At 51.3% G+C, this 25,417-nt stretch overlaps 1 protein-coding gene across 3 annotated transcripts in view; it reads right to left on the bottom strand.

Moving 5' to 3' along the window:
- Nucleotides 1-2,149: 2,149 nt before the first annotated feature.
- LOC144736147 (histone-lysine N-methyltransferase ASH1L-like) overlaps nucleotides 2,150-25,417 on the bottom strand; it is a 96,299-nt gene continuing 73,031 nt past the window's right edge. For all 3 annotated transcript variants that reach the window (XM_078618725.1, XM_078618726.1, XM_078618724.1), the window contains exons 14-30: nucleotides 24,703-24,849; nucleotides 23,425-23,533; nucleotides 21,709-21,945; nucleotides 20,475-20,569; nucleotides 19,702-19,886; nucleotides 18,483-18,635; nucleotides 15,871-15,925; nucleotides 14,548-14,680; nucleotides 13,541-13,870; nucleotides 12,305-12,391; nucleotides 11,411-11,501; nucleotides 9,663-9,810; nucleotides 8,830-9,002; nucleotides 7,888-8,054; nucleotides 6,755-6,795; nucleotides 5,244-5,854; nucleotides 2,150-3,819 (exon numbers count right to left, since the gene is read on the bottom strand). In XM_078618725.1, coding sequence (XP_078474851.1) covers nucleotides 3,728-3,819; nucleotides 5,244-5,854; nucleotides 6,755-6,795; nucleotides 7,888-8,054; nucleotides 8,830-9,002; nucleotides 9,663-9,810; nucleotides 11,411-11,501; nucleotides 12,305-12,391; nucleotides 13,541-13,870; nucleotides 14,548-14,680; nucleotides 15,871-15,925; nucleotides 18,483-18,635; nucleotides 19,702-19,886; nucleotides 20,475-20,569; nucleotides 21,709-21,945; nucleotides 23,425-23,533; nucleotides 24,703-24,849 — 2,854 coding nt within the window. In that variant the 3' untranslated portion in view covers nucleotides 2,150-3,727. The remainder of the gene's footprint in view (nucleotides 3,820-5,243; nucleotides 5,855-6,754; nucleotides 6,796-7,887; nucleotides 8,055-8,829; nucleotides 9,003-9,662; nucleotides 9,811-11,410; nucleotides 11,502-12,304; nucleotides 12,392-13,540; nucleotides 13,871-14,547; nucleotides 14,681-15,870; nucleotides 15,926-18,482; nucleotides 18,636-19,701; nucleotides 19,887-20,474; nucleotides 20,570-21,708; nucleotides 21,946-23,424; nucleotides 23,534-24,702; nucleotides 24,850-25,417) is intronic.

Raw genomic sequence — 25,417 nt, forward strand, 5'->3', positions numbered from 1 at the left:
ATTGCATTGCACCATTAAGCAATTGGTAATTAAATATAATATTTTTGTCCCAAAAAGTGTAAAATAGAACATTAATTGTCACGCACAACGAGTCTGTGTGGAAAATTTCAGCTCGATTGGATCACGGGAAGTGGGTTAAAAAACGACCGAAAGATTTGCACGGTCCTAAGCAAGCAAGCGAACTTAATATAAAGGATTTAAAAACTCCTCGAACCTGATGGGGCTTTGACCAAATCATCTCGTCAGATCTCGAAAAGCTTAGCAGGTGTGTGTCAGCCTGGATTAGTGCTCGAATGGGCGACCAGCAATTAGGCAAGCAGGCTGTTGTAGGTCGCTGTGCTGTGCGGTGGACGGCAAGCGAAATCCTGTTGCACTGTAACTTCGGCCGTTCCACCTGTTCCCCAGGCTACACCAAACCCACATTGACCAGCGTGGTGAAGTATAGCCAAACCCCCCACCAGGAGTAGGGGGGCCGTGTCTCATCCAGCAAGTGGACTGCAAAAAGAAGGGGCCTGTACGTGTTGCATTTCATACAAGTTTAGAGTCGATTCGTCGCAGCAATCGGCCTACAGATGTAAACATTCTGAATGCCATCCTCAATAATCCTAAAGCCACCGCAATACCAGCTTGAATGCCTTCACCAGTCAGTGGTTTTCAGAGTTTAGATTCTGTTCGTGGGCCCTATTCTCCCATGCCAGACGGGAGGCCACATTTGTGTACAAACGGGGCCAGATTCACGCTGTGAAGAAACCCTTCAGACGATTTGTTCCACCGTTGGTGAAGACAAAAACGTTTGCCCAAAGTTGCGACGTGAATTCGGCCTCCTATGCAGCCTTCGTCACCAAATGTTTTCCAGTTTCACCGTCGAATGGATTTTAAACCTGCTACACGATCCCCCTGGCACACATCTTGAGCTGCGTCAGCGTCGGACCTTCATGGTGCGGGGTGATTTTTTTCCACTGGCATTCCACCCCACATCCAGTGTCAGTTTATTTTGAAGTACCCTATGAGCCAAGAAAGCTCTTAAGTCGGGTTTCATCAATACAAACGTACCGGCTTTCGCGACAGACATAACACGTCAAGAGAAAAATAAATGAATACAAAAAACAATTAGGTAAAAAAAGCTTTTCAATGAACACGCTTTTATTTGCACTCAAAAGTAGAAAATGAATTACTTTGGCACCAGAATTGATCAAATTTGATGTCCTCAATTAAAGTGGGGTGGGCTTGATCTAGATTTGAAGTTTTCGTGACTGCAGGGATCCATACTCTTTGGTTCTTTCGGTAAAGTTACGTAGGTAGAAAATAAATCACGACGTTTCGGGCACAACACAAGCATCCGTCATCAGGTGGGACAACCACAGCTACCACTGCCACGGTGAACTGGATGGATGGGTTTTAGCAAGTTGAGATGATTTATAAATGCGTCCAGTGTATCTTAGCAATTGTTTCTTGCTGTGGTTGTCCCACCTTGTGTTGCGCCCGAAACGTCGTGATTTAATTTATTTGATTATCTTATACCTACGTGACTTTACCGAAAGAACCAAAGAGTATGTATGGGGGTAGCTTGCATAAATAAAATAATCTAAAAGAAGCCACCCACTTTCAATGAGCACATCAAATTTGATTAATCCAGGTGTCAAAATAACTTTTTTCCTTTTGAGTGCAAACAAACGTGTGCGCATTGAAAATCTAGTTGTTTTTTGAACCAAATTTTGTGTGTGTACTTGTTGCTCTCGCGCTATGTAAGAGGGAATCACAGTGGCCAACCCGCCGCCATGACGAGATGCGATGTAAGCGCTCCTTTCATTGGTCATAGGCTGGGCCAGCAAAAGCCGCTGTGACTGGACCAGATGTTTGCCGTCGTAGGTGGGCACGACCATTCGTGATTTAAAAACTGCAGGTATTGTGGTCAATGCAAACATGACTCCTTGTAAAAAAGGTGTCAGTTTTGTTGCCAGATAAAAGGGTAAAAAAAACAATTATCATATTTTACTACTGGCAAATGAGGTTCTAACACTTGTAACTTTTTTGCCTGTTTTGTGGGGTCACACAAAAGGAGGGGGTGGGGGGAGAAAAGGAGGGGGTGGGGGGAGGGGGGTCCCGCCTTACCATCGCCACCACAAACTATTAACGGATACGTTTGTGATTACAGTCTCACTTCGTTGTGTTTATTTAATAAAAACGTTTCGCGCCAGCTTCACTTTAGGCTGTAAAAACACAGACTGCGACGACGACGACGACGATGCTATTGGTCCGAGAGAGAGCGAGAGAGAGCATGTTCTGAATTGGACGAAACGGCGGGCAAAAGTATTGCTTCAGAAAGTCCGCTATGTGTGTGACACCATGAGCTATGTACAGCCAGGCCCCGGGGATAACGAGCCCATTTATATTACACGTGTACAAAACACACACACACACATCTCCCCCATTGCCCCAGCAACTGCCACTCACAAACATCGCAACCATAAAATATCTGGAACCCAAAAACAAAAGTGTCAAGGAAAACGAGAGAAAATTTAAACTTAAAAAAATGGGGGTTTTCTCCTCCGTGTTCCGATTAAAAAGCTTAAGAAACCTCTTTAGAAGATCAGCATTGGACAGTTTGAAAACATATACAGTATGTTACCTAACGCGTCACGGTGAACTAAATACATTTTGATTTTTCATTATTTTTGTTTTAACTTACATATATATTTTGCCGAGTTTGCGTAAAAAGATTTTTTTTAAATACTGTCGTCTCGATTAACTCACGTCTTCAACGCAGCGCCGATGAAACCGTTTGACTGGAGAGAAAAAAGCATTTTTATTATATAAGTGCTTCGACACGAACCGAAATTCATTTCTTGTCATCTGCGTCTTTTTAAATAACGTTAACATCCTTGTTTTTACTATTTCATATATATACTTTTTTTTGTTTCTTTAAAAACGTAGCAAAGGAACGGCTTCGATGATGAGGATCGCATAATTCTTTTAAATTCCCGACACGGCGGAAGGTTGCGCGGCGTTTGTTTTCGCGGCAATTTTTTTTCGTTTTATATATATAATAAAAAAACAAGTTATTTAACTTATTGTTGTTGTTGTTGCGATTTACAGTAAAGTACGTATTTTCTTCACGTGTTTTTTTTGTTGTTTTTCAAGTACCGAGTTGGTAAAAGCCACCGGCGGGGAGGACGTTACTCCTCTAAACCGTTAAGCGGGGGGGGGGGGGGGAGGAGGAAGAGGTGGGAGGGGGGGGCGGCCGATGTGCCTGGCTCAACCGTAGTGTGGCCTCCTGGGGGCGAGCGGCCGCGTCCCACTGCCCGCCGCGCGGAGGAAGCTCGCGGGGGTCAGGCGATGTCTTTCCCGTGACGCCAACCGTCCGGATCGAGTGTCCACCACCCCCCCCCGCCCCACCCTCACCGCCTCCCCCCCCCCTTCCCCCCCGCCAGCATCGGCAGTTGAATCAACGGGGGTCGTCTGCCCGCGCGTGTCCGTTCATCTCGGAGCAGCCTGCGCGCCCTCGTCGTTGGTTCGTCGTCGCGGTTGATTTCGTCTCCGCGTGCCGTCGAAATGCCCCTAAACTCAAGGTCCCCCCCCCCCCACCGCGCCCGCCGTCGACGTTGGAAGAAAACCGTCGGAAAGTGGCGACCGTGGGGAAGCGGGGGGGGGGGGGGGGCGGCTTGGGTTCCGCTGCTCGGCGCGCGGATGCCACAGAGTCGGTGACCGGAGCTCGCCGCGCTCGCCGCTACTTGAGCACGAACGCTTCGCAGGAGAGCGACGAGCGCTTGCGCAGCTTCCGGCCCGGGCCCTCCTCCAGCAGGTACGTCACGTCGATGGCTGCGCGTGTGCGTGCGCAGGCGGCGGAGAGAACCCGGGGCCGGGGGTGGGGCGGGGAGAGAGCAAGGTCAGGAGACGAGGCAGCACGTGACAATGACGACACAATAATGTGGCCCCAGGGCAGCGCTGTTTGCCCCCCTTTGTTGCGGAGGCTCGCGGGGTTCAAGCTGAGCGGGCGCCCCGGATATCACCGCGGGTGTTATTGCCCTGAACACGGGCGTCCACTTTAGTGGACGTTAAATATTGCGTTGCGTTATACGAACAAGGGCAGGCGGCCGTGAGCGATGGCGTCGCGATCAATATGTAGCACGTCACAAATTCTACATACCTGGGCAAATTACTTAATTGGTTAAAACCACAGCAAGATCACCCCCACCCCTGACTGGCAGACTACACATCTGCGACACACAGCCCCTTTGTGATAGAGGCGAAGACAGACTGTTCTAGCTCACTATTACACTCATTAACAGGACCCTGCGGGGTGGGCTGGTAGGAACGAATAACCAAAGAATATAAACATAATGTATTATTACACTTGTTTAGCCAGGAAAGCCCCACTGAGTCAAAAGGTTTTTGTAGGGTCCTGCCAAGTGTTTGCAGTAGAGGGCGATGTTGATACACCTAATCGGACCATACGAAGGGAGAGATTGAGGCCTAGTTCTAGGCTTTAGGCCTAGCTGTAGGCTTTAGGGCGCTGCGAGTTAATTTTTAATTTAAATGTTTTAATTATTTATGTAAAAGCTTTAAATTTAAATGTTTCTATTTAAAAACATGAGGGAATGTAACATTGTTAAACATTAACTCCCTTTCACACACGCGGGGGTACGATACGAAGGGAGAGTTTCAGACCTAGTTCTAGGCTTTAGGCCAAGCTGTAGGCTTTAGGGCGCCGTGAGTTAATTTTTAATTGAAATGTTTTAATTATTAATGTAAAAGCTTTAAATGTAAATGTTTCTATTGAAAAACATGAGGGAATGTAACATTGTTAAACATTAACTCCCTTTCACACACGCGGGGGTAGGATACGAAGGGAGAGTTTCAGGCCTAGTTCTAGGCTTTAGGCCTAGCTGTAGGCTTTAGGGCGCTGTGAGTAAAATTTGAATTTCAAAGTTTTAATTAAAAGCTATCTCAGGGAATTATAAGGGAATGTTACACTTGTTTAGCCAGGAAAGCCTCACTGAGTCTAAAGGTTTTTGTAGGGTCATGCCAAGTGTTTGCAGTAGGGGGCGACAAGTGTTTGCAGTAGGGGGCGATGTTGTTACACGGTCGGACGGACGGACGGACGAAATAATCTATTGGTGGCTGGTCTACTTCGTTCCTACCAGTAAAAGCTTTGTACATGTACAATCTGTGAATGTAACTCAAAGCTCACGCGGCACCGGTGAGCAGCAACAAGGACCCCCCCCCCCACCCCCCTTCCTCACCGTTCCTGCTGGGACATTTCGCCAGAAGTGACAGGAGGAAGTTGTTGAGACGATCCTTCTGCCGCTGCCGGCGCTCCCCCTCCGTGGGGGGCTGCTCTGTGGGGGGTGGCTCCGTGGAGGGCGGCTCCGTGGAGGGCGGCTGCTCTGGCCTGACCCCCGACCTGTCCTCCGAGCAGACCTCCGACATCGCCACTCGCTCCCTCTCTTGCTGCAGCTGTCGCCGCGCCCGGCTACTGCTCCTGCTGCCCCTGCTACAGCTGCCCTGGATGACAGCGCTGGCGCCGTCGATCCTTTCTTTGCCGTCGCCGTCATCGTTTTGGCCGATGCTGACGCCGCCGCCGCCGCCGTTACTGCTGCTGCTCTGCTCCGCCTTGGTCTCGCCGTGGCAAACAGACTCGGCTTTTTTGTGCTCCTCCGATAACGTTGCCACAGGCAGTGCTGGTGGTGGCGGTGACGGTGGCGGTGCTGGTAGTGACGTTGCCGGTGGTGAAGACGCGTCGTCCACGTGTCTAGAGGACGGCGCTCCGAGCATCGGCTTCTTCCTGCGCGAGCGACTCTTGTCGGACTTCCACGAAGGCGACCGGCTGCTGCTGCCGCCGCCACCGCCGCCGCTAGTGTCACACGCGCACGTAACGGGCAGTCTGCGTCAACTCGCCGTGTCGCCATCTCTCCGGTGCAGCGGTGCGCACAAGTACTGAACCGTGAACACGAAAACCTGAGTTTGGATCCCGGCCAAGTCTAACGTCGGCGGCGAGTGGCATCCGAACCGATCTTCGGCTTCCCACCCCTTCACCATCTCGCACTGAACTGGGTGGAGAAGTTTAGTCGAACCCACGTAACCGACATGGCGTGGGAATGCTTCCATCCAGCAGTGGATTGGCAATTGAAAGGATCGTAATTCTGATTTGTCTTGGGAGGCATGTTAAGAGCGATCGACCCATCAATTAAAATTTACTCTTACGCTCAAGACACACGTGCCAGAATTGTGCTTGGAATAATACATTACGTAGAATTTCGTGCACATTATCTGTTAATGGACGCTTACGGATATAAGAGAGATGGACAAGAAGTGCATGACAGATGAGAGAGACATTGCCAATAGGACAGACAAACAAACAAACACGACAGGCAGTACAAACAAGACAGATGGAACGAGACGGCAAGTAAATATGGTTTGAATCGTGAACGAAAAACTGTGACCCGAAACCTTGACCCGGAATCGTGATAAATCTGTCAATTGCTTGGGGACGATGAATCATCACCCAACTCTATACCCTGCCACTCTTGTATTGTTCAAACGAAGCAACGGAACGTGATCAAATGCTGCTCGCATCTCTTACGTGTCCTGGGGAGCAAATGGGTCTCTGCTTATCACCCACTGACATCGTGACCCGTGTCCCTCCCTCCCTCGACTCCCCCCACTCCCCTCCCTTCTCCTCGACCCCCCCCCCCACTCTCCTCTCCGTCCCTGCTCCACTCCCTCCCTGGATTGAGTGAGAGAGGCCACTCACCTCCCGCCATTCCGCTTGTAGTTCTCTGGAACGTGGTGAGGCTGAAGGGAAAAAAAAACACCAAGCCACACCAAACGGCAGCACACAAACACGCAGACGTGGCGTTAAAATGATTTACAACAGCAGTTGCCCAGAAAACACATTATTTTTTCATATATTCGCTGCGGCGCTGCAACTTATGTCACAAAGGCACACTACACAATGCCTGGAAAAGTCAAAGCCGTTCTATTCAAGGTCTTCCGTAAAAAACTAAACTTTAGGTCTCAACGGGTTCTTGCCGGGTTACACTTGAAGGTCAGCTCATCCATCTGTGCTATTTCAGGCTCCATCACCCCAACACCCTCCACTTCCTTTCCCTACTCTAAAATATTCTTCTCACATTCGGTGATCCCGCGACGACGTCGCCCCGGATCGCAGAATCATCATCATCAGGATCTTCAGTTATCCTGGAGGAATCCGATAAGCTACAAAGCTCTTTTTTACAGATGTCCAGGAGCCACGTGACCCTTTTTGCCTGAGCCCTGGGTGGTACCATGTGAACCTTGACCCTGGGTGCAACCCTGTGAACCATGACACTGGGTGGTGACCTGTGACCCTGGGTGGGTCCCTGAACCCTGACCCTGGGTGGGTCCCTGTGAATCCTGACCCTGGGTGGTGCCCTGTGAACCGTGACCCTGGGTGGTGTCCTGTGACCTTTGACCCTGGGTGGTGTCCTGTGAACCATGACTCTGGGTGGGACCCTGTGAGCCTTGACCCTGGGTGGTGCCCTGTGACCTGTGACCCTGGGTGGTGTCCTGTGAACCATGACTCTGGGTGGGACCCTGTGAACCCTGACCCTGGGTGGTGCCCTGTGAACCATGACCCTGGGTGGGACCCTGTGAACCGTGACCCTGGGTGGTACCCTGTGAACCCTGACCCTGGGTGGTGCCCCCTGAACCGTGACCCTGGGTGGTGCCCTGTGCCCTGACCCTGGGTGGGTCCCTGTGAACCCTGACCCTGGGTTGGACCCTGTGAACGGTGACCCTGGGTGGTACCCTGTGAACCCTGACCCTGGGTGGTACCCTGTGACCTGTGACCCTGGGTGGGACCCTGTGAACCGTGACCCTGCGGCGGCGTTTAGGCAATTCACTCGCCGTGAAGTCCCGCTTGGGCGCGAGGCGCTTCTCGAAGTGGTCGAAGGCGTAGGCCTTGGTGCACGTGGGCCAGTGGTTCTTGTGGATCTTGTAGAAGAGGTGAGCCGACTTGTCGAGCCGGTAGTCGCAGATGTACACGTCCTGCTCCTTCACGCCCTTGGGGCGTCCTGCGCAGACGGCGGACGCAAAAGGCTCTCGTCACAGAGACGCGGTGGAGACGCCGATACCGGCGCTTCGGACGCGGGACACGCGGGGGGACTCAGACACTCCACGCATAAGGACTGAGAAACAGATACAAGGGTTACAACAAGCAGCATGTAAGAGCTCGGATAGAGGGCTTGGGGACATGGACAAGCAGGTCTGGACACAGAGGAACAGAAGTGGGCCTAAAAACGATGGGCATCATTCACCGTGAGTGGGAGCGATCTACTTCACAGTGGGCATTGAAGAAGCCTGAGACATTACAGTAAAACCTTGGATTGCGAGTAACTTGGTCTGCGAGTGTTTTGCAAGACGAGCAACATTTTTAAATAAATATTAATTTGATAAACGAGCGAGGTCTTGCAATACGAGTAGTACGTATACGCTTTGTCTGCCGAGCGTCACGTGATCACAACTGACATACGAGTGCTTTGGATTACAAACATGTTTCCGGAACGAATTATGCTCGCAATCCAAGGTTTTACTGTATCCGAAAGAGAGTGGGGCCATGGTGTCACGGTCCAAACTTTGACAAAATTACTCGCAAAGGACTTTAATAGTCGAGGAGGGTTTAAGAGACGCATTTTACTTAAGCGATGCGACCCAAAATTCGATTACGAATCACAAGGTGGTGGTGGCGGCGGTGATGTTGATGAGTGATGGCAGCGTGTTGAGGGTGGGTGGGGAATTCAGGGGCGGGGAGGGATGGGGCGGTTGTGGGAGGGGGTCGCGGGGCCCCACCCTTGCAGAAGGTGTAGAGGTCCATGACTTGGCAGATGCCGACGACGGCCTCGAGGGGGATGATCTCGTAGAGGGGCACGCGGAAGAGCTCGTTGTGGTAGAAGCGGCGCGACGGGGCGTGGTGCGTCTCGTGCGGCCGGAAGTAGTGGTGCCCAAACGCAAAGCGCTCGCCCCTGCGGCGCGCACGCACACACACACGGGCAGGCGCACGCGCGGTTATATACGCACACACACAAAGACAAAGATCCCCCTCGTATAGCCTTAACAGACTGTTGGGGCAAGTGCTGTTACCGAGCACCTATGAAGGCCAGCAAGGTAAACGAGGGGGTGGGTGGCCAGCACCACGCCCAACCGCCTTTGTCCCGCACCAGGTACTATTGTGAGGCCGAGTCGACCAAGGGGAGGTCCTGAACCAGGTCAGATAATCGTCACTGGTGGTGGCCGTGAGCGGGAATGGAACTCGGGACGCCGGGTTCGTAGTGCAGCGCGCTAACTGCTACACTACCACTCCCCACACACACAGACACGTAAACCTAACAGAATGGGACTTCCATCTATAAGGTGCCTTACATTTTTAAACACGAGCGCGCGATGCCAGCATTAAGAAACACAGGGATTTTGCCGTCACGCCGAATTGATCGACACACAATCGCCGTGACACGAGGGTAATGTGTCACAAGATTCACAATCACAATGACCCCCAGGGTTCATATAACAAGACGCACACATTCACGAAGCACGCGGCTGTGCGTGTGCGTGCGTGCGCGTGCGTGCGCGTGCGTGCGCGTGCGTGCGTGCGCGTGCGTGCGTGCGGTGGCTTTCAGGGTCCTCACTTCTCGTTCTTCCAGAGCTTCTCGACGCGGAAGATGTCGAGCTTGTCAGGGCTCACGTGCGACAGCAGCCGGTACGACTGCCGCACCGGCTGCCCGTCGGCGCCGCGCCGCTGCTGGGAGTTGTCCCTCATCAGGTACACGCAGTCGCCTGCAAAGACAAAGATCCCCCGGATAGCCTTTAACATACTGTTGGGGCAAGTGCTACGAAGGCCGTCACGGCACACGAAGGGGTGGGTGGGTGGACGACACCACGCCCGACCGCCTTCGTCTCCCCGAGTTGACGATGTTTTGACACATCGCACCAGGTACTCATTTAAGGCTGAGTTGACCTAGGGGAGGCCCAGGACCGGTTCATATCATCGTCACTGGTGTTGGCCGTGAGTGGGAATCGAACTTGGGTCACTGGGTTCGTAGCGCAGGCGCCTACTCCCGCAAACACACATAAACAAAGATCCTCCATGAGAATAGGTTTTCCCCTTTTTTCTGGCAACAAAACAGCTGTGTTAAGATGTTAAAACACCAAACTGAAACCTTTTACAAGGAATCATGTCTGCATTAACCACAATACACTTGTGCTCAGAATGCAAACAAAAAAAACATTGATAATAAATGCATTGTCTTTGAAACTGTTTGGTCCACACCAGAGACAGCTTTCTTTTGAGCCTCGTCTCAAACGGTGTTAGAACAGAGGACGCCACATGAGCTATTGGGGCAAGTGGTGTGGCCACAAATGGGTGGCTTTGTCTCTATTATAACAACAGCTGTCAAAGGCTCACTGACAGGCGATCACAGGACAGACCGAGGTGCCATGGGTTGATTGACTCAGATGACAGATGCACCAGCTGTGCCCCCTACTGTGCCAACTTGCTGTTGTGAGCGTCGCTCTCCTGCCCTCCGTTGTTGTTGGAGGGCGACTGCCTCTAACTGCCCAGTAGCGTCATTCACGAGCCTCCTCCGCTATCCACACTGCACCAGGTACTCATTTGAGGTGGAGTCAACCTAGAGGAGGCGCATGATCGGTTGTGATATCACTCGCCACTGGTTTTAAGCACGGCTGGAAATTGAACTCAGGTGGTAGGGTTCGTCCACACTTGGCGAACATCCTATAAATGCCCCACGGAGAGGTGTTTACTGCGTGTTAATACTGGTAGGAACCACCTGGTTCCACCAGCCCACAGGGGATTATTGTGTCCGTCCGTCCGTCGTGCATCCAAAAATGGGAGGGGTGGGGCTGGCTGGAGAGGGGAGAGTGGGGAGGGGCTGCGAGGGGCTGGGTAGGGCGGGTGGGGAGGGGCTGGGTGGGGAGGGTGGGGCTGGGTGGGGCTGGGTGGGGAGGGGCTGGTCACCCCGTGGTGCCCTTATAAAACTCAACGTTTAACCTACTCACGCCGGCTTGCGCCCGCCCTCACAGTCGGCCATATTTGCGGAATACACCACGCCGCCGTTGACCCTGGCCAATCGACCGAGCAACCCAACGTTCCTACCAGCTCCCTCCACAGGAATGTGTTAAGCCATACGTAGCAATGAGTATAACACAAGGCGGTACACCAATTTTACATTCAGTCATCGGTGGCCAGGCCGAGACAATCGACTCGCCCCTCGCGAGAGCCCGGCCTTAAAACACGGGCGGCCTAAACCAGGGTTCAAACCCACAATCTCAGCGGAGTCGGCTCAAATTCTCCGTGAGACCCTCCCCAGGCGAGCCCCTCCCAGAGGATAGCAGCGATGTGCGATGGCCCGCAACCCACCCTGCTTGAGCAAGAGGTCGTCACGGAGGAGGCAGATGTAGTAGGAGCTTCCGTTCTGGGCGTACGACGGCTGCGGCACCATGGGCACCTCCTGCGGGCAGGGCGGGGGTAGAGGGGGGGTGGGTAGTAAGCGGACGAGCGCGTGCGGCGCTGCCTGCGTGTCTATAACGCGCGACTGGTGAGGGGCCTCGCGAGTGTAACGGCACCGGCAAGGGTGCTCACGCCGCTCGCCGGCGGGTCAAGGAGGACATTTGTTTGGTTCGGGGCGAGTGCGGACGTAAACAACGAGGAGGATTAGAGGCGTGTGCCGTTAGCCGGGTTTTCCCGAGAGAAAGAGAGAGGCCAGGTGTAGGTAGCGACGGTGGGAGCTAAATAATAAGAATGACATTTATAACGCGCAAGATTTTACAGACAAGTCAACAACTCAGAGGCGCGGAGCCAAGCTCTGGGCTGCTCGAACGCCTGATCCAAACAGATAGAGAGGAGGCCTTCAGATGTTTCTTAAGAGTCGGACTGCATTTGATGTTGCGGTTGTACAAAGGGATGGAGAGTTCCACTCCGAGGTTATGTAAGAAATGAGAAAAGGAAGAACCCAAAGGAGGGAGAGAGGTGGACAGAGAGATAAGGACGGAGCGACTGAGGAACACGGAAATGAGGAGACGCAGAAAGACTTGGCGAGTTTGGGGATATGTAGAGGTGGGGGAGATATCAACGTGGAGGACATGGGGAGCAAAAGATGAAAAGAGACGGGGGATACGGCAAGAGGGGAGATGGGGAGGGGGGGGATGGAGAGATGGGAGGAAGCGGCGATGTGAGAAGCGAGACTGGGACATGTCGAAAGATAAGAGGAGGAAGAGGCAGGGAGGACGACAGGAAGCGGCGATGTCCACCCACCCGTTCGACGTGACGCGGCTCGCACAGCTCGCACAGATAGTGCTCCACGTCCTCCGTCACCTCCATGCAGTCGCAGTGCTGCCACACCTGGGGCGCAGGGGGGCCGCAACGGCACCGTCACGCGGCGCCCTCTACCTAGCCGGGTCGCAGCCGACTCGGGAACATTCGACCCCTTTGCACGTGTGCATTTGCGGCGCTCTTGCCAAAGCCCTGCTTGAGTCACGTGGGTCTTGGGGTGCGACGTGGTGTGTAAATGAGACCCAGAGGCAATGGGCAACAATCTAAAGCAATGGTCCATACTGCCATCCTCTGGAATAGGTGCCCGCTCTAAAACGGCCTCACTCCGACGATAATCGACTGAAATCAACAGAGACATGGGGACGGGAACCTATTGGGCCCTTACGATAGCGAGAGGGTGCGACGTGGCCCAGCGGCAGCACGTTTGCCGCAGAGGTCTGCGGCTCAAACAGAGGTTCACCGCACTGGTTAGTAGTGCGGGCACTTTAACCATATAGTACGCGCCGCCTGCTTCACAGTGGACGGGGTCAAGGTCCGGTGAAGTTATTCGAAAGTGTGTGGGCCATCGTGTGCACACGGCTCCCTTGGTCCAAATGTTACACATTTTGAACAATTACTTTGCAAATAACTTAATTGGCGGACACAAGAGCGATCGTCGCTTCCTCGTGCGAAAACTAAGCATGGGCCTTCCTGCAAGAAAACATAAATAAAATGAAGATCCTCAAGACTCGGTGAGGATTTCCTGTGTAAACACAACGCAACAAAGAACGACAACAAAACGACATTTCGATTTAAAGCTTTCGTGACTGCAGGGATTCATCCTCTTGGTTCTTTCGGTAAAGTCACGTAGAATGGAAATAATAAAATAATAAAATAATAAAACATAATAAAATAATTCTCTTTCGATTTAAAGCTTCTTTCTTGACTGCAGGGATTCATCCTCTTGGTTCTTTCGGCAAAGTCACGTAGAATGGAAATAATAAAATAATAAAAATAAAACATAATAAAATAATTCTCACAACGTTTCGGCCACAACGCAAGCAGCCGTCCTCAGGCGGAGAACAGGTCTGTCGAGAAGATAATTTGTGAGAATTATTTTATTATGTTTTATTTTTATTATTTTATTATTTCCATTCTACGTGACTTTACCGAAAGAACCAAGAAGAACAAAACGACAATTGGCAGCCCCCGCCCCCCCGCGTCTCCGTCCCTCCTTACCAAGCACTTGTCGCACTGGATCATGAGCCCCTCGTCGCGGAAGAGGCCGCAGATGCAGCGGATGACGTCGTCGTTGGCGCCGCCGTCCTTGTCTCCGCCGGCGCCGCCCCCGTCGTGGCGGTCTGCACCGGATGCGGCGCCACCGCCGTTGGTGGTGCCGGTGCCGGTGCCGCCGCCACCGCCGCCCGAGATCTCGCTGCCGTCCGCCTCGCTCGCGGTCTCGCCGGCGATTTCCTCGAGCTGCGCCGAGGCGTCGCTGCGGGCGCTGTAGTAGGCCTTGCGCAGGCGGCACACGGCGCGGCCCACATTCGACTTGCGCCCATGGTACTTCTGATGGAGGCAAGCGCAAGCAAAACTTTCATTCTAGATTTGAAGCTTTCGTGACTGAAAGGATTCGTGCTCTTAGTTCTTTCGGTGAAGTCACGTAGGTAAAAAATGATTTTATTGTTTTATTTTTATTAATTTTAAGTTCATTTTTGACCTACGTGACTTTACCGAAAGAACTAAGAGTACAAAACTTTCATTATCCACGAGTAAATTTAAACTAAGCCAAACTTTTCATTTTACTAGGTAAGGCCCCCACTGAGCTATGTATCAATTTTTTAGAAGCGATTTGGCTATCACAACCTAAAGCTAAACAATTTTTCTTTTTCGATTTAAAGCTTTCGTGACTGCAGGGATTCATCTTCTTGGTTCTTTCGGTAAAGTCACGTAGAAGGGAAGTAATAAAATAATAAAAATAAAACATCATAAAATAATTCTCTGTCGGGGAGACAACGTCTGAATGACGCTGTCTCCCCGACAGACCTGTTCTTCACCTGAGGACGGCTGCTTGCGTTGTGGCCGAAAAGTCGTGAGAATTATTTTATTATGTTTTATTTTTATTATTTTATTACTTCCCTTCTACGTGACTTTACCGAAAGAACCAAGAAGATGAATTTTTATTTCACCACGTAAAGTCCACATTGGGGGGGGGGGGGTTGAGGGGTGGGGGGCAGAAGCTGTACCTCGGCGTTACGGAACACCTTGAGCACGTCGGTGTCGAACGCCTCCGCGGTGCGGTAGTGCCCCGTCAAGATCTGCCGCTCCACACGAACCAGGTCCAGGGGGTCCTTCACCTTCTCGTAGTAGTCCGGGTTCCTGCCCAACGCAGTCATCCGCTCAGCCGGCTGTGTGTGCGCGTGTGTGAAAAGGCGGCGGATGCCGGCTGTGTGTGCGTGCGTATGTGTGTCTGTGGTGCGTAAACATCACCAACGGGGGAGACAAAGGTGGCTGGGCGTGGTGTTGGCCACAGCCGTTAAGATGTTCAAACAACCTTTTGCAAGGAATCAAGTCTGCATTAACCACACGCACCAATCATTTTTAAAACCAATGCGTATTTTATCGGATAATGTTTGCATGTTCACCGCGTGCGCCGTGTGTTATTAATGCAGACGTGATTCCTTGCAAAAGTTATCTATTTGGTGTTTGAACATCTTAACACCTGTTTTATTGCCAGAAAGGGTAAACACCTATTCTGGTATTTAATGTTTTGATGCTGGCAAAAAAAGCCACGTGACCTTTTCCTCTTATTTGCAATGAATCGCTCTTCCCTTTTCCCTTTTCCATACATTGACATCCTTGACCCGACCCCCACCCACCCACCCACCCCCTCTTCCCAAGGGGTGTGTGTTCCGGGGATACAAAGTTGCTCGTCATTTCCGGCGAGCGTTCAATTTGAATTATTGCTGCTAATTAGGCTCTGGCAATGACGACATGCTGATTTTAAACCTCATTATTAAGGGACACTCTCGCCTAGCAATGGCGCAGTGGCACTCCTATCGTGTTTGTATTGTTTGCTGTTGTTACGTTCGGACCCGGTGCTCCAACTGCACATCTGTGAAGAAGAGCTTCATAGCTCATCGGATTCCTCCTTCAGTATTAATTCATATTCCGATTCGCTTGCTAACACCACTTGCCCCAACACCCCGGTGAGGCTATACGGGGGATATTTGTTTTTGGAACGGTAGCGTAGCGGGTAGCGCCCTGCGCTACGAACCCGACGGTTCCAGCTCACGGCCAACGCCAGTGACGATTATCTGAACCGTTCCTGGACCTCCCCTCGGTCGACTCGGGCTGAAATCAGTACCTGGTGCTGTGTGTAAACATCGCCACTGGGAAGACAAAGGCCGCTGCGAAACACGACTGGTCATGTGACAAAGAGCTTTACTGCTCATTGGATTCCTCCAGTATGAATATTCTGATTCTGACACGAAGGAACTCGCACTTGCCATTCATTGCCACTGCATATAGGACAGGCAAAGGTTTCATAGTTGTAAGACACAACTTACTTCTTCCTGGGGGGCAGGCTGAGCAGCGGGGTAGCCAGGGTGTGTCCACTTGGGTCTGTAGCGCACGGAACGGAACCGCATGGTCAAGTAGGACACCTCTGAGCCAAACGCTGACCATGACAAACAATTCTAGATTTGAAGCTTTCGTGACTGCAAGGAATCATATTCTTAGGTTTTTTCGGTAAAGTCACGTAGGTAAAACATCAAAATTAATGAAAATAAAATCAAATAAAAACAAAAATCACGACGTTTCGGAGGCAACACAAGTCTCCGTCATCAGGTGGGACCGTCACAGCCGAATTAGCTGCATCACCACTTGATGCAGCTAATTCGGCTGTGACGGTCCCACCTGATGACGGAGACTTGTGTTGCCTCCGAAACGTCGTGATTTTAGTTTTTATTTTATTTTCATTAATTTTGATGTTTTACCTACGTGACTTTACCGAAAAAACCTACGAATATCATGACAAACAAGTAAAACAAAACTATGAAGTATTTTTTTTATTTTACCAGGTAAGGCCCACTGAGCTGCCCAACTCTTTTCCAGAAGCGGCCTGGCTATCACAAATGGTAGCCCAATGAAATGGCTTATCGTGTACAGGCAAATAGTCGAGAGGGAAAAACCGGAGGACACTGAGAAAAAATCCACACTCCAAATATACAGCAGGCATCAGGGTCGGGATCGAACCTACGACCTCCTGTAAACCAGGCGAGGTCGTAAACATCTCGCCAAGGCCTTATTACGAGTGCAGATAACGGTGAGCGAGGACCAGCTCTGAATAACAACAGTCAGTAACCAATCCTAAATGTACTAGCAAATCACAATTTCTAACAAGTTTATATTACGAGCAGATATGTAACAATTCATGACTCCCTAGGATTCGATGATTTGTAACAATCCAGACGTTTGATTCTATTGGAGAACGTTAATTAGCTTTAAATTTCACTTCACCATCTTGTTCGTATCGGTAAATTTGCTTTCGTCTCCTTCATACAAAGTTTTTTTTCTCCACCAGCCTAACATGTAACATTCGTATACATATATTTATATTTGCACAAACAGTCCCCGAAACTTGCACGCACAATTCCATGCACGCATCGTGAGCATTAAGAACCAATATCAATTAATTAATCAATGCACAGTTGATCACGTACAGCCCCTGCAGGTCACGAGGGTTATTTGACCATACTTCACCACGTTGGTCAAAGGAGGGGTTGATGAAGGACGGGGGGGGGGGGCATAGATGTGGAATCGAAGATGTGCAGCGGTGGTACACGACTGTAAATCCACCACCGTGGAAGGAGGCAGCAGCGAGGGTTTGTGGATTGTACAAATGAACCTCATGGCGGGACCCCGGGGTCCCATAAGCCCCCGGCTCTCACGTAAACTGCGTTGCGACGTCATTTGTTATCCGTTCAAGGCGAACGATACGGCAATCGATTTCTCTCGACGAGCTCTACACGATGCGCTAATCAAAGTTTTACTTTCTTCTGCGCCTTCGCCGCGCTTGGACGACATGACAACAGAATGATCCGCGCCAGGTGGGTCGCGGCGTTTATGTGCGCGGTGGGACGGAGTCGCCAATAAACAAAATTATTACGATTTTGATTTCCGTTTATTCGGGACCCCGGGATCCCACCATAAGGGAAAAATGTTGCGGAACTCCTTATTTCGGAGTGCAATACCCTGGCTCGCCAGCAGAATGCAGCAGAGCAAAGTGTGGAATGACATCAGCTGTCCTTTCTCTATTGGATTGCGTGTGAATCATACATTAGAAAAATAGATTTTCCTTGCAACTAGGGATGTAGCTGCACTGCCCTCTGCTGCCCATAACATTGCCCCGTACCCGATGACAATCTGTCTGTGCGTGGCGGTCGCCTATCCAAGCACTATCCAAGGCTCAAAGCTGCCAAAGGATTACGAGATTAGGCGCATTATGGGTCATACCGTCATAGGCCAATTCATGGCTTCACCTCTGACACGCAGGAACCGAACAGAAAACTCAACAGACTCGTCAATAACGATGCGGACCTTCTTCCTGGCACACGGCAGCACCAGAGAGATAAAAAAGACTTGCAGGCTGCGCTTGTTGACACCATGGGGCCTGACGTGGATTACATTTGAGAAAAATTCTCCGATGACGAATGTTCAAACCGGCGCATTAAGTTACCGCATAGCGGCTATCGTCTAACCGACGAAACCCTTGAACAACCAAAAAGTTTGGACTAAATAAACTCACGTTAATGCACGCACAGAGGACCAACTTTGCAACCGTATGTGTCCAACCGTGGGTGGGGGCAAACTAAACGCAACAAAGCACTTCTAAAGAAAATTAGTTTTCAATCTAGAGTCTATAAAGTGCCACAGCTTCGGTGGCTCAAACGAGCAGGAGGCTGTTATAGTTATCTTCAAACGTCGTTCTCACTTCTTCTTTACTTGGTTGCCGTCAACTACTTTCCGCCTTGCCATGCATAGAGCCCTGACAACGATTGTTTTTAGGGCGCTTAATAAATTTAAATTATTATTAACGACGCGGCGCTTCCCCCCGCCCTCCCACCACCCCGCTCGTAACGGAGTCCTGTCCCTCGAAGCGCGAGCGTGGACGGCTCACCCTTGAGCGTGGTGACCACCGTGCAGATGTCCTTGAAGACCTGGGCGAGCCGCGCCGTGCGCGCAACCTCCGTGTTCTCCTCCGCCGCCGCCAGCCGGCGCGTGCGCACCGAGCGCGCCGTCTGCAGCGCTGAGAACTGCGTCATGAACACGTCTGGGGAGACGGCAGACGCGAGGGGGCCCCCCGGAGGGCAGGACCGCGGGGTTAATCGCGCGTGTATGCATGCGCGTTGAACTTCGTTCGCGCTGTGTACGTAGCCAGCTGTGCTCGTCGGAGGTGTCAAGCAGCCGACGGGCACCAGAGTTCGCAACCGGGTACCCGATACCCGTACCCTACCCGATACCCGGCTACCCGTACCCGGCCAGGTACGGGTACGGGTACCCGTTTGCGACCCTTGTGCTGCCGGGTACGGGTACGGGTAAGGAATCAAAACCCGTTTGCGACCTCTGACGGGCGCCCACGTTTCATCGCGGCCGTCTCACCGAGCGGGACAGCTCTCCCGTTTGCGTTTTCGGGTCGTACCGCGAGTTTGTTATCCGGCACGTCGTCCAACATGTTGTCCGCTCCACATGCTGGCGAGAGCCTCTGAAGAGGCCTCCAGCACGCAGAGCGGAACGTCGGACATTGCGACGAACAACACGCGGTGAGCGACCCGAAAACGCGCGTCTGAGAGCCACGCGAGGAACTGCCAAAACGCTCGCAGCGGTATCCCGAGTCAACATCCGTGCAACGTCGATCCGACGTCCATCTAATGCCGAGGCCCTCCTCCCTCCACGCCGACATCCCCCACGCCGCAATCCAAAGAATTTTGCACACGAGCCGATCTCCTGTCTCATTTGGTGCACGTGATTGTACCAGTGCTCCATCTCCACAGAGGTCGCACTACCCTTGTTTACATTCTTCGTTTGGCTGCCATTCCGCCGCTCGCTTTATCTACCGGCCATCGTCCCTCCCCACCCGGACGTGTTCTGCCCAAGCCTCCTTACCCTTTTTTAGCAGAGTGTATCATTTTATTTTGTTCCCTGACCCCACGTGTCTCAGTATCTCTGCAAGCGACCAAGCGGGGGGGGGGGGTGGGCGACGCGAGCGACGCTTGCGTCACAACTCAGCGGAGCCGTTCCGTAACACATCGTAATAAAAAGTTTCAGGCGGTGGCTGCCCTCAACGACGTAAACGCGCCGGCGACGTAACGCGGAAGCTCGCGCTCGCTTGCACCGACCAGACTTGATGTTGCCGTCGTCGCGGGCCAGGCTGCCGTTCCAGCGCGAGTACGCTGCCGCCGCCGCAGCCGCCGCCCCGGCCGACGTTGCGTCCTTCCCGGCCGGGCCGCCGTGCTCCTCGCGCCTCCGGTAGATCCGTTCCCAGTTGCGCACGAGGAAGACGCCGTGCTTGAGCACAAAGTTTCTGCGGTGACATTGAGAGGCGGAGGGGCGGATGTACGTACGATCAACACGGAGGCTTTGGCGATCAAAATGATTCCGACAACATTAACCCCCCCCCTACCCACCTCTGGTCTTCGGACCTGATAGGCTCACATTGATGACCTAACCTTTGTACTCCTTGATTTAAGACCGAAACAGGAAGACTTCTTCACCAACCCTGGAAAATCGATCGATGAAGCTTGTTGCAATCACCAGCGAAACGTCACAGTACTCAAATTGTAAATGTTGTGGGCTTACTCACCAACACACCGGTGTGCTGAAGTAGTAACTAATTAAGCACGTAATGTTTACATGACAAACTTTACTAACTGGCTGTGTCGGGTGGTTGTGGGTTGAAGGACACATTCACATTTACGCGATTTCACCCAAAAAAAAACCCTTCATATCGATCGCCTTGTATGTACGTTGAATTTCTTTTGCACCGTACGCAGCCATCCATGCGAATCGGATCTCTGCAACGGGATATGGCCGGCCGTAGCCGGTTACGTTCCAGCCTCTGCCAGGAGGGGCCAGTGTGATTTTAGCTTGAATGTACCTGGGCGTGACTCACCTCTCCCTGTGCGACATGGGCTTCATGTGGATGGGGTGCGGTGGCTTGGAAGGCATCGCTGCAGCCGGGGTGGGCTCCTCGGATGCCTGTCCCCTCTGTGCGCCGCACGGACACACGCGCACACACACACACAGACCGTCATCACCACCACCATCTCATCGTCCATCCGCCATGAGTGAGCATCACGTTATGGCTACGCTCATCACCCCTGGGTGCTTCTCCCCTGGCACTATCCCAGACGCGGAGCAAATTAGCCACCCATGAGCCCCCCTACCATGGGACACGAACCACACGAGACGATCAAGCACCTGTCCTACCGCAAACCTAAAACACACAAGCACACCACATGCTAGACAAAACCACTATCACACGAGGGATCTACACCCTAGCCTTGGCCATAACAACATGCAACCACCGGCCCATATCCCTAACCCTGATCCAAACCACGTAAGCAAACTAGAGCATGGCATAACCCTAACCACACTCACCAACTTAACCGTAGCATAGAAGCCTATTACTGTCTGGCCTTGCCAAACTAGCCATAACCATAAATACACGAACCAGCAAAACACCGGCGAAACCATTTAATTCTAGATTTGAAGCTTTCGTGACTGCAATGATTCATATTCTTAGGTTTTTTCCGGTAACTTTACCGAAAAAACCTAAGAATATGAAACCATTTAACTTAACCAAAGTAGCCAAACACACCCCAGCGCTAACAGCCAAGCTTAACCACACTCGCTAGCGAGACACCACTCCTACTCCCGCAACCACGAACCCGAATGCTTTCCCCCCAGCCTATGGGCCCTAGCCCTACCCCAAAACCAAATTCCTATCTTCTTGGTTCTTTCGGTGAAGTCACGTAGAAGGGAAATAATAAAATAATAAAAATAAAACGTGATAAAATCATTCTCGCGACGTTTCGGCCACAACGCAAGCAGCCGTCCTCAGGTGGAGAACAGGTCTGTCGAGAAGAATGAATGACTTGCGTTGTGGCCGAAACGTCGTGAGAATTATTTTATTATGTTTTATTTTTATTATTTTATTATTTCCATTCTACGTGACTTTACCGAAAGAACCAAGAAGATGAATCCCTGCAGTCACGATAGCTTTAAATCGAAATCAAATTCCTATCCTCAATCTGCGGCTCTCCACCCTACACCCCCCCCCTCCCCCATTTCACTCTTGGTTTGCTCATCGCTGCTGCCGATCGAAACGCCGCCAAAGCACGTACGCGCTTCTTGAGACGGTGCTTTGACTTGCGCCGCTGCTTGGGGCGGCTGCTGTGCTTCTTGGTGCCACCGCCGCCACCTCCGCCGCCCCCGTTGCCGCCGCCACCACCTCCGGCGCCGCCGCCGCCGCTGCCGTCGCCGCGACCGTGGCCGGGAGCTCGACCCAGCGCGCCGTTGAGGCGTTGGCTGCGTCCACCGATGATGCCGCGGCAAACCTCCGAGCCGCAGTTGCACGTTTGCTGTGGGACGCGATACACGGGGAGTGTTCAGTGGAGCATGGTGGACGATAGAGACTCACGTGTGTGGATGGCGACATGCCACGACCCGACAGGTTACACTTAATACATTGACCCATAAACTTACACACGACCCCTGCGGTTACATGGGACCCAGAGATTACAAGAGTACCCATCAAATTACATGTAACATAGACTTACAATAGGACCCATAGACTACAATCGAAAACACAGGCCTTACATAGGATCCTAAATTGGGATTCACAGACTCGCACAGAACAGAAATATTTCTGTAGGCACTAAAAGCAACGATATAACCCATAGGATCAACCTAATATGTAACACAAATATTACCTGTAGGCCTCCTTAGGACATAGATGTACACTGAACCCATTGACTATAATTCTAGATTTGAAGCTTTCGTGACTACAAGGATTCATATTCTTAGGTTGACTATAATAGGATCCATAGACTTGCATAGCATTTGTAAACGACAATAGGAACCATCCATATATATATATAATAATAACATCGGCCCTACACACTACAATAGACGTCATAGAATCGAGCAGAATTGCGAGTCTGAGTCCATAATTGGCAATAAGTAATGGCAAAGCAGTTATAAGTGACTCAGAATTGTGCGCAGTTGCGTATACAGGACACACGACTTCTTTGAAGGCATTCACCTTCAGCGAGCGCGATGCCGATCACACAACGCGGTTCGAATTCGACCCTCGATCGATGGCTGCGCCATCGCCGCACACGCGTCGAATAAAAAGCAAGGGACAAGTCCTTACTTCCTAACAACTACTATAATTTTTCATTGCTGAAAATCCTGGCTCCGCCATTGGATGGTCTCGAGTCAGCGGTGGAAACTCCGTATTGCTATTGCTGCCCCAAAAGCGTTACACACTTAAATTTCGATTTAAAGCTTTCGTGACTGTAGGGATTCATCTTCTTGGTTCTTTCGGTAAAGTCACGTAGAAGGGAAATAATAAAAATAAGACATAATAAAATAATTCTCACGACGTTTCGGCCACAACGCAAGCAACCGTCCTCAGGTGAATACCAGGTCTGTCGACAGACTTATTTATTATGTTTTATTTTTATTATTTCCCTTCTACGTGACTTGACCGAAAGAATCAAGAAGACGTTACACACTTGTTTAAATCAACCCTGAAAATATTATGGGGGCCACAGCGGCCTGGACTGGAAAAACACGCGACCCACAGACTCACGCAGGCGTCTTGACACAATAGTGGAAGGCGCCTTACACATAAATGTCAATTATTACCAATTAATTATTATTATTAAGAAGCATGTGACGTTTCAGCAGCCCGCCCCCATTGGTTTGATGACTTGCGACGATTTGGGGTGATGATTAAGAGAAAAGAAAAAAGATACATTTTCAGTGCATTGTGAGTTTTATTTCACCAAAAATGTGCCCGAATCTTGTTGGAGGGAGGGAGGGAGGGGACTGACCTGCTTCTCGAGGTTGAAGGCGTGGAAGTTGTAGTCGTATGTGAGCTCCGTGGCGGCCGGAATGTCGGTCAGAGCGAACAGGCCGATCTTGTAAACGCCGTTCACGGACCTGTGGAAGGGAAAGGGGGCAGGGGGAGATCGTTACATCGCGACCCGCCATCAACACAACGGCACAACGGATGCGACTTTTCCGAGCACTCTCCGCCAGAGGTCGCAAACGAGTTTTGATTCCTTACCCGTACCCGGCCGCACCAGGGTCGCAAACGGGTACCTGTACCCGTACCCGGCCGGGTAACCCTACCCGTACCCGGCCGGGTACGGGTAGGGTACGGGTATCGGGTACCCAATTGGGACCTCTGGGATGAAGCCATGTTGCAGGCGCGGGTGGGTTGATTCTAGGAACATGAATTGTGAGAAGAGACAAGACGTCGGGAAATGAGTGACAAACAGTTACTCACCAGTGACTTACGGTCTACCCGTACCCGGCCGCACCAGGGTCGCAAACGGGTACCCGTACCCGGCCGGGTACGGGTAGCCGGGTATCGGGTAGGGTACGGGTATCGGGTACCCGGTTGCGACCTCTGCTCTCCGCTCTTGCCTAAAACTCAGTGATAAGGCACCCCCCCCACCAACCCTCTGCCAGCTTGAATAACACAAGGTTACCACGTGCATGCCTCCAGTAAACGCGGTGCGCGAAAGACGTTCACAAAATATATACGTATAAAACATGTCATCCAATTTTCGATTTAAAGCTTTCGTGACTGCAGGGATTCATCTTCTTGGTTCTTTCGGTAAAGTCACGTAGAAGGGAAATAATACAATTATAAAAATAAAACATAATAAAATACAATTCTCACGATGTTTCGGCCACAACGCAAGCAGCTGTCCTCAGGTGAAGAACAGGTCTTTCGAGAAGACAAAGTCTGTCGAGAAGACAGAGTCTGAATGAGAGTCATTCGGACTCTGTCTTCTCGACAGACCTGTTCTTCACCTGAGGACGGCTGCTTGCGTTGTGGCCGAAACGTCGTGAGAATCATTTTATTGTTTTATTTTTATTATTTTATTATTTCCCTTCTACGTGACTTTACCGAAAGAACCAAGAAGATGTCATCCAATATCACAGAATTATATTTAGACGGCAGGTGGAGAGCGAGGTCGATAAAACTACAAACACGTTATTGATGACACACTGCGTAGGAGAAGGGCGGATGCGACCGATCCCTGCGGGGGGGCGCTAACGTGGCCGTCCGCGCGTCCCGACGTGCTGCCGGCCCCTACCACTTCTGCATCTCGCAGTTTGGCTGGCAGCTGTGGTTCACGAAGCGCGCCTCATTGCCCATGCGGTAGCTGTCGATGACCATGCCGCTGTCGAGGTTCAGGCAGTAGTGGTCACTGTGGTTCTGGTATTGCTCAATCATGCGGTTCCTGCGGACAGACAGACAAAGAGACGGGATGGGGGAAGGATATTGTTTGGCTCGGCACGGGCCAGGCAGGCGCGGCGTGGGTGCGGGGGGGAGGTTAGGAATTGGGGACGCCGGGTCAGACATGGGGGGGGGGGGTGGGGGGGGGGTCGCAAGGGCTGAAGGTCAGAGGTCACCATCCAGACACTGCTCTGCTGTCAGCAGGGGGCAAGAGGGCTTATGTGTTTGTACCTCCTAGAGGTGTCACGATGCCTTGGCTCGTCTATTAATGAGATTTTTCAAATCAGAAAAAAATTATTGAATTGTGCGATTTCGAACAAATGTTTTCCGATTCGTGTATGCTGTACGTTGCGAATAATTTTCACTACATTAAAAAGTAACCGTCTTTTACATTAATTGTATAATGTTGTAGAGGTGCTATGAATTTTTACAACCGATTCTTCCGGATCTGTAAAACATGCTGCAACGGTTAGCATGACGTCATTACTACTGATCGCGATTGTAGCTGACGACAATGTCGTAATGGGCTTAGGTGAGCTCCAAATGGGTCCTGGAATCTGTGCTTGAACCCA

This window comes from Lampetra planeri, chromosome 59, assembly GCF_965212315.1.
Source record: "Lampetra planeri chromosome 59, kcLamPlan1.2.h2, whole genome shotgun sequence".
Taxonomy (NCBI): domain Eukaryota; kingdom Metazoa; phylum Chordata; class Hyperoartia; order Petromyzontiformes; family Petromyzontidae; genus Lampetra; species Lampetra planeri.